Source organism: Mustela nigripes, chromosome X (assembly GCF_022355385.1).
Source record: "Mustela nigripes isolate SB6536 chromosome X, MUSNIG.SB6536, whole genome shotgun sequence".
Taxonomy (NCBI): Eukaryota; Metazoa; Chordata; class Mammalia; order Carnivora; family Mustelidae; genus Mustela; species Mustela nigripes.
The window spans coordinates 98,434,592-98,443,797 of NC_081575.1; the positions used below are offsets into that span (position 1 = coordinate 98,434,592).

Genomic DNA, 9,206 nt, shown 5'->3' on the forward strand with positions numbered 1-9,206 from the left:
TTAATGAGACCTGCTACCTTTTTTAGAAGCCAAGTCTTTGAAATCTAATATATATTTTATGCTTATGGTCCGTCTCAATTTGGACTCACCACATCGGAAGTGGGCAATAGCCATATGTGGCTAGTGGCTATTATACAGGATGGTGAAATTCTGCAGTACTATTTTTCTCATACATCTAGGTTCACGTGAAGATGTTTAATGACTGTCCATTTGTCTGCAGATAGACAAAAGTACGAAGAAGGCTAATGATGTTTCACAATACTTTCTGCCTGGAGGGTTATGAACTCTATGAGAACACAACGCCCAGGAGCAAGAATGCTAGTCTGATGTTTTCCAGCAGATCCCAAAAGCTACTGTCAACCAAAGATGGCAGTGGCTATATAGCTTGTTTTATAAAAGTTCTAGCATAGTCATTGTTTAAAACTCATTAGGTGGCAAAGGAGAAAAACCTCAAAATTGCAGATATTCCTCACTTTTTTCTCCCTTTTCAGATTTGAAATTCACCGAATTTAAAAGTCAGTTAAAACTTCAGATGCAGGGGCTCCTGGGTGGCTCAGTGGGTTAAGCCTCTGCCTTCAGCTCAGGTCATATCTCAGCATCCTGGGATTAAGCTCCACATCCAGCTCTCTGCCTACTTGTGCTCTGTCTCTGCCAAATAAATAAATAAAATCTTAAAAAAAAAAACTTCAGATGCACAACAGCACAGAGTCGTAGGCTTTCTTTAAGAAAATTGGGATGCCTGGGTGGCTCAGTTGTTTGAGCTGCTGCCTTCGGCTCAGGTCATGGTCCCAGGGTCCTGGGATCGAGCCCCACATCGGGCTCCTTGCTCGGCAGGGAGCCCGCTTCTCTCGCTACCTCTGCCAGACACTCTGCCTGCTTGTGTGTGCTCTCTCTCTCTTGAACTCTCTCTCTCTAACAAATAAATAAATTAAATCTTAAAAAAAAAAGAAAATTAATTAAAAGGTACATTTGAAGGCACAAGGAATCTGTACTTCCTGGAAGACATCGCTGAGATCCTGTGAGTCCATATTTTCAAAATATGCCGCTTACATCTCTAGGACCCTTCAGAGGCTCAAAAGAAGGGACAGGGAGCTCCAGCTGAGCCTCTGGGCCATGCCATACCTCGGATTTCACATTTTATCGACATTAGCTTCCAGATTTAGGCCCTCTCAGAAAAAAACTTAACGGGGCGCCTGGGTGGCTCAGTGGGTTAAGGCCTCTGCCTTCAATTCGGGTCATGATCCCAGGGTCCTGAAATTGAGCCCCATATCAGGCTCTCTGCTCAGCAGGGAGCCTGCTTCCCTCACCACCCCCACCCAACGCCTCCACCTGGCTCTCTGCCTACTTGTGATCTCTGTCAAATAAATAAATAAAAACCTTAAAAAAAAAAAAAGAAAAAGAGGGGCACCTGGGTGGCTCAGTGGGTTAAAGCCTCTGCCTTCAGCTCAGGTCATGATCCCAGGGTCCTGGGATCGAGCCCCGCATTAGGATCTCTGCTCAGTGGGGAGCCTGCTTTCCCCTCTCTCTCTGCCTGCCTCTCTGCCTACTTGTGATCTCTGTCTGTCAAATAAATAAATAAAATCTTAAAAAAAAAAAGAAAAAGAAAAAAGCTTAACAATGAAGTTCTAAGGTAAAAAACAAATGTATGACACAAACTGAACCCCATGGCCCTAATATGTACTTACAAAGTAAGCTCCAGAAGATTGGATAATAATCACCAACAGGACTAAACTCTGAGTTTTCTAAATGCCAATTCAGTGCTTTTCCAGTACAAAATCATGCTAATATGAATTACGACCCTTTTGTCCTCCATTAAGTGTCAGCAAACACCAAGTTTTAGGACATAAAAGGAGAAAGGACACCTCACTCAGACCCATAGGGGTCAGAGAGAGGGGCTATTAAAATAAGTGACTTCAAGGCTAGGACTTAAGGTGGACTGGAAGGGAGTGTGTGTAGGCCTAGGAAGGGATAGGAGGCTAGACCTAGGGGGGGAAAGCAGCTACCATGTGTCCGTGGGGATCCAGGTGAGACAGCGGAGGGCTCCTGTCAGAGGGGGAGCAGCAGTGAGGATTGAAAGAAACTGAAGGGCATTGCTGAGAGTCATTTAATTTACGATACAAGCAATTAGATGCATCAAGGGTTTGCAGGGGGAGGAGTAAAGGAAATGGGGAAACTCATGGATGATGGGACAGGTTAGCCTTGGCAATGTTTACAAGACACAGGATAGGGTAGGAAGGGTCATTGTGGCACACAAAGGGGTTAACGACATTGCAGAGTTCATTTTGGATCATGTGTTGTCTGGGGTGTTATTTGGGCATAGACAGAGATATGCCCAGTGGGCAGTTGCTTCTATTTTAGGTGGTAAACTTGAAGAATTACAAACCTGGTTACAAACCTGGAACTAATAGATAGGTAAGTCCTGGAGCTCTATCACACACCACAGTGATTAGAGCCAACAGTGTTGCATTAAAAGCTTCAAAGATGCCAGGAGACTAGATCTTAATTGTCCCCACCACAAAAAAAGAAATGATAATTCTGTGGCATAACAGAGGTACTAATGCTATCATAGTCATTGTATTATGATACATAAATGGATCAAACAACACTTGTACACATTACACTGATACTAGGTTACATGTCGGTTATATATTAATTTAGAAAGAGAGAGAGAGAAAGAGGTGGATCTGTTCTCAGAATTTTGGGTTGGTCAGAGAGGCGGATGAGAACTTCATGCTTGGTGTAACACAGAGGCAAAGAGCACTGGCCCGGGAAGTACACACCGCTGGGGGTACAGGGTCAATCACCAATTCTGCCCACGTCAGTGGTTTGACTTTAACTTTTTCTGAACCTTGACTTTTCCATCCATCAAAGGATCAAATGGAAGAGTTTATGGAAATTATCTCACACAGGGCAGGCACATCCTCCGCATCCAAATGGCAAGACCTCCGCTGGTACTGCCATGACTATTTTCATTACTATTACTGCAGCTACTACTGCCAACCAGCCGGCAGCCCCACTGACCGGTGGAGGTGAGGACTCAAAGCCACCGTATGCATCTCTAAGCCCAAATCACTTGCCAGTTCCAGATTCTGTTTTATGGGGAGCTCAATTACAAACTGAAGAGAGGTTTAAAGAAAATAAAAGGAATACTGACCATTTAAGTCCTGAATGATACTAAGGGATGCCTGGGTGGCTCAGTGAGTTAAGCACTGGAGTCTTCAGCTCAAGTCATGATCTCAGGGTCCTGGGATGGAGCTCCCTGCTTCTCTTGGGAGTCTGCTTGAGATTTTTTCCACCCCCTTCTCCCTCCCCCTTGCTCCTCCCCCATTCCTGTGTGCACACACATGCGTGTGTCTGTGTGTATGCTCGCTCTCTCAAGACATAAAAATCTCAAAAATTAAAAAAAAATTTGAAGAAAGAAGTGAATGTAGAAATTTAGCAGTGCAGGCACATAGCATACACACCCAAAATGTCACCACTACTGCTGCGGCTACTACTAATGCTTATTATTATTATTAGGGCTACTGATACTAATTGCCTTCAAGTGGTAGAATTAGAAGTTACCAGCTCTAGTCAACACTAAGCATAAATCATGACTCAATTCTAGCTTTGCAGGAGAGAGAGAGACTTAAAAAGTAAAGACACATGGACAATTACTTTTATAAAAAACTATCTAAGAAGGACTTTCTGAAACAATGCAGGCATTCCTCATCTTAGAAGGACAGCGGTGAAGAGACAACACGCTGTCCTTACAAAGCAACTGTCCCTTGGGGTCCTAAGATGAATTCACTTATTCTTGCTCACTCATCCTATGACTAACTAAGCCATCATAAACATGCACATTCATTTCCCTCCTCACGTGATTTCCCCACTAGACTACACTTTTACACCACACGCAGCTTCACTATGTGATAAAACATTTTTCAGGAATGTAAACTCCCCCCTCTAGAACTCTGTGATACTACATAAACTTGAAAGACCTGAAATAAAAATACTGGCTACAAACCTATCACATTGCCAACTTGACCACAAAAGGCATCCTGGCATCTTCCAACAAGCCACAGAAGTAAGGAAAAGACGGCAAATGACATTATGTTTTTCTTTAAAATGAAACCATATTAAATATCATATACTATATCTAACATAGCCATAGCTGCCAAATTAGACTTTTTCCAAGACTCCACAAATTTTATCCCTCCTAGTCTTCCAATCCTAGAAATCTAGTCAACACATCTGAAGGGCTCAGATGTCATCATGTAAGGAGCACCCAATACATACATGTGAAGTGCTGTGTCGGGCTTTGGGGAGGAAAAAAAACAGATACTATCCTGCCCTTTAAAGAGCTCAAAATTGAAAGCTCTTAACATGCAATGCTTATGGGAGATAAGAGAACAAGAGGGTGGCAGCTCTGTGATGAGACCCTGTTCTTGCCATTTGTGTAAGGTGATAGGCAAGAAAATAAGCCAACCTGGTGGAAAAAAGAAAACACAAAAGAAACAGAACTTACCACAACAGTGGCCTCATCCTACCTAGGAGCAGATTAGTTTTTACCAAATTTCATGAGTTCCCAGCCCCTTATGGGTGCTTATTAAATATGTCGAATGAAAGAAGGAATGTGGAAATAGGTCCCTAAGCCTTAGGAGATCTCAAAGTCTGATGGAACAACCGGGGCCAAGGCAATGGTTCATGCCAAAACAAGCACGAACTATAGATCTAGCCATGTTTCGGACATGCGGGCTACTGGAACAAAATGGTTGTGCAACCCTTATGCAGGGTGACTACACCTGAGCCCTGCCCAGAACCCACTGAATCTGAGTCACTGGATGATCAAAACCAGAAAGACTTATTCAAAGGCAACTTTGTTTTTTGTTTTGTTTTGTCTTGTTTTTACATACTGCGAAACAAATGTGTACATATATTTTTCTTGGTGAAGACTCATCTGTGATTGTACTCTGAATGGACACCTGAAAGCTGGGTAAGTGGGCTTCCCCAGGCTCTCATGTCCCCTTCACAGCGCTCCAGGCAGCCGGGAAGCCTAAGGCAGGAATTAGGAGGACAGGCTTCTGAGTGCGACAGAGCTGGCCTTGAATCCTACCTAGTTCCACAGGTTACTCTGTGACCTTGGGCACAGGAAAGGAGCCTAATAATACTACCTACACCATGGTTGTTAGGAGGATTAAATGAGATAATGCTGGAAAAATCCTCAATTGCTGCATCTAACACCATTTCAAGTCACAACACATTCCAAGTCTTTGCTTTTTGTAACATCCAACTTAATCGGGGGGGAAAAACAAAGTTACCAAATTAAAGAAGGAAGTTGACTGTTTCAGCTGAAACTTTATAGTCTTCTAAAGAAATGGCCCCTCCTTAAAACCTGTTACACTGATTCTCTTTCCAAGAAGTTCCTATTCTGTAATGTGCCAACCTCAGTTCACTTTCCTATCAGACAAGTATGAAATTCTTCCTTTAGCACAAAGTCTATGCATAGGGTCGCAGGGGGGACTCTGACAACTAAAAGTGAGCATGTTCTAAAAAGGCAGGTCAACTATTAAAATAGAAGAAATTAAATAAACATACCCAAGTCAAGAAGTTTTAAGATTTTTTTGACAAGGTAAAAAAAAAAAAAAAGACAACAAAACTGGAATCAAATTTCAGTTTACCTATTAAAGAGAAATAAACATCTCTTCAATAAATATGTAGCAAGTGCTCCCTGTAGACAAAACACACGTTCACTTGCGGTGTTGACCAAGGTGTTTTAAGGAACACAGAGACCAACAAGACTTCAAAAGAGGTCCCTGCTCCGAAGCAGAGCAGGTATATGATTTTAATACAGAGCAGGTGATAAGAGCTAGGAAGAGAGGTTTAAGAAAAGTAGTATAGGAAGGGATAGAAATTCCAAAGGTTTGAGGAAGACCTGCTAGGAGATGGCAGTTAAGGCACCATTTGGAAGCAGACTGGAATTTCAGGCAGCAGATATGAGGAACAGAGGAGGAGGCAATTTGCTCGGATGAAAGAGCATGAATAAAGAAATCTTGTGTCCATCATTGGAGAAAGCTAACATTCCTATTACAGAAAAAGGAAGAAGAAAGCTTGCAGAGGTTCTGGGTCTTATAAAAGTGGAATGAGGTATGCAAATCTGATGAATAATGGTCAGGAAGTTGTTCAAACACCTTTAACTTTGTAAGGTTCCTTATGACAGTTCACATCCACTGTATTCTTTCCTGAGAAGCTAAGCAATGAGTTCTGAGTCATAATTACAACAAGGAACAAAACGACTGGAACAACTCCTGGGAATCACCTTAGGATGGAAGCACTTATTCAGCAAATCTATTATCTGTATTTTGCAGGGAGTGGTTTAGCAACCACTTTCCTTATAACCAAAGAAGAAAACACTTCACTAAACCGTTCCTAAGTTCTGTTCGACTTCACACATGATATCTAAATCTTTTATGTACCTGTGAGGCATGCCTTCATTATTTGTTTCTCAACAAGCAGAAAACTTAACTGATCAACTTTTATGTATCATTCTAGAAGCAGGATGGGAATCTGAATTTGCACCTTAGCTTACTCAATGAGATCATGCCATACAGAGCCCCGTAGAAAGAACCCAGCTTCCGGGGGCTTAGGTTGTTCATATCACACACTGAACAAATTATTGTGATAACTTGCAGTTCTTTCCCCACCAATGCAGAAAAATGCCTCTTGGGCAGCAGAATCTGAGGAATGACCTACAATAGGTAAGACTGCTGAGCTACATCGATGTCAACAGTGAAGAGTCAAAAGAGTCAAAAGGAAGACAAGCACAGTAAGGCTGGCTGCTAAAAAGGAAGCCTACAAAGTTATGAAATTCTTTACCCATATTCACAGAGGGAAAAAGCTGTATAAACTTGAGAATAATCACCATGTTGAGTCTGGCCCCGACTGGGCTTTATGAACTAGTTGCCAACATTTAAGAGAAAGATTTCACTGAGAATTCTAGACTATCAGCTTTTCTTAAAAAATCTGAAGCTCTGGCAACATTGCCTGGTGTTCCTTGTTGGCAGCTGTAGGCTATCCCCTTTGGCCTGAGTCTGCTCTCTTCTACCTGGATGGCCCCTGCAGGCATTGTGTGGGTAATTCTTAAATATAATTTCAAAAATTAACCCACAGTTAACAAACATGTCTTTTTTTAAAAGATTTTATTTGACAGAGAGAGACACAGGAAGAGAAGGAACACAAGCAATGGGAGAGGGAGAAGCAGGCTCCCTGTGGGGCTTAATCCCAGGACTCTGGGATCATGACCTGAGCCAAAGGCAGACTCCTAACCAACTGAGCCACCCAGGCACCCCAACACACATGTCTTAATGATCTTTCTAAAATTGGGGAGATGGTAATGATGATTGTGTATTTTATATATTAATCAAATCCAGTTACACAGATTATTTTACTTATGATTCAGGATTACTTTACATTTATATGAAAATAAGATAAAGTGAAAATAAGATATGAAAATAAGACAAAGTGAAACCTGCCCTGGGTGATCAAAAGATAAGCAATATAAGAGACAGTAGAACTACATCTTGGTAACTCAAACCAGGGTAAGTCATTAAGGGAGACTCAAACTAAAATAGTACTGAAAGCTTTTCACTTTAGACAAGAGAGACAAGTATCAAAATGAAGGCACAAATGCAGGTTTTAGTCAAGTGGTCAGCTCAACAGAACTGGGAAGAAACATATAAACTTCATATATAATGTCTACATATATACACAGTATACACACATACAACATAACGCATAAAAATGATTTGAAGTAAAGACAGAGCTAAATAATCATTCAATATTTACATCAACCTGTCAAATGAGTCCAATGTCCATTGAAAGCTTGAGTTCTTAACCACCACTTATTTCAATTACTTTTATCTTACTAAACTCAGTCTTACATCACTTTAAGAACAAGTTTCCTAATTGCACAAAACATATTAATAAGCAGAGTCCCTTAACTAGCACTCAGTGTGATAAAACTGCTGTCATACATGGTAAATAAGAAGGGAAACAGAATTCTCCCGTCATTTTACGCTGTGAAGCACGGAGTAAACCATCTGTAACTGGCAAAGTATCAAAAATTGAAATTTTCCAGTCTCCAAAATTAAGTAAAGATGCCGGTAAAAGCAGTGTAGTGTGACTTTTTCCTAAGGTGTTCTGCCCCCCCCCCCCCCCCCCCCACGTCGTCATTCCACCTTCTGCAATTTCTGTGGGAGAGGATGACAACGCATCCCCACGCCAATACTATATTCGTTCTACTGCTCCAAAGGACGCCGTGTTAGTCTACCAAAGCCGTGACACAGCTTTCGCCCCATCCAAGGACGTCCTGCGCCCCGCAGGCCAAATGCTCCTGGGGAAGCCCGCACTAGCGGTCAATGTGGCCACCTGTCCCTGGCTGCAGGCGGGCCGCTCTGCACGGATGCTCGGCGAGTCATAGCTCCCTTTGGGGGTGGAGTCCCCTATTAGTAGGTGACCCGGCTCCACCACCAAGGCCAGAGCTGCTCAACTCGACCGCGGGGGTTGCGAGAGGCCGAGGTCCCCCAGGCCCACGCAGGGTAGCTCCAGCGTGGCAGGTCCCGGTCTGGGGGCCTTGGCCTCCACCCTGTGCCTAGCGACCGGGCCCGGGGTCGGGGAAGGCGCGGGATGGGGACTAGAATACCAGCCCCGAGGTCCCTGGGGCTCCCGCCTCGGCTCAGCGCCTCCTCAAATGTCACCCTAGGCTCACCAAAAAGCGCGTTGAGCTGGTGCCCTGGTCCACTGCCCCCACCAGTGGCCCCAAAACTGCTTTCTTCGCGGCTGCCATGAAACCAGCTTCGGGTCAGCGGGCTATCGCGGCCCGTTTCCCCGGCGACGGCGGCGGGCGGGGGAGGGGCAGACGGCGAGCCGGGAAAGCGAGGCGGCGTGCACGACAGAACGCTCGGACAGTGCTCCAGGCAGCCCCTTTACCCGCGCGGAACCCTATCACCCCGCCCCTCCGACCCAGACCCCGCCCCCAAACGCGTTCTCCACGACTCCGGGGGCGTGGCAGGGCGGGGGGAGCGCTGCCTGCCGGGCGAGCCAATTAGCGAACGCGGAAAGAGTCGGAACGCTCCGACAATCAGAGGGCGGTGAGACGTCACGGGGGCGGGGCCTGGGCGCGGCGGAGGCGGTGGCCCGCGCAGCAGGTCACGTGGGTTCCTGCGACC

The 9,206-nt window shown here is 44.4% G+C and overlaps 1 protein-coding gene across 4 annotated transcripts in view; it reads right to left on the reverse strand.

Annotated features, from left to right (window-relative positions):
* GK (glycerol kinase) overlaps positions 1-8,997 on the reverse strand; it is an 80,022-nt gene extending 71,025 nt beyond the window's left edge. For 2 of the 4 annotated variants that reach the window (XM_059386274.1, XM_059386273.1), the window contains exon 1: positions 8,747-8,997. In XM_059386274.1, coding sequence (XP_059242257.1) covers positions 8,747-8,824 — 78 coding nt within the window. In that variant the 5' untranslated portion in view covers positions 8,825-8,997. The remainder of the gene's footprint in view (positions 1-8,746) is intronic. The other 2 variants (XM_059386276.1, XM_059386275.1) reach the window with 1 other exon arrangement.
* Between the last annotated feature and the right edge of the window lie 209 nt (positions 8,998-9,206).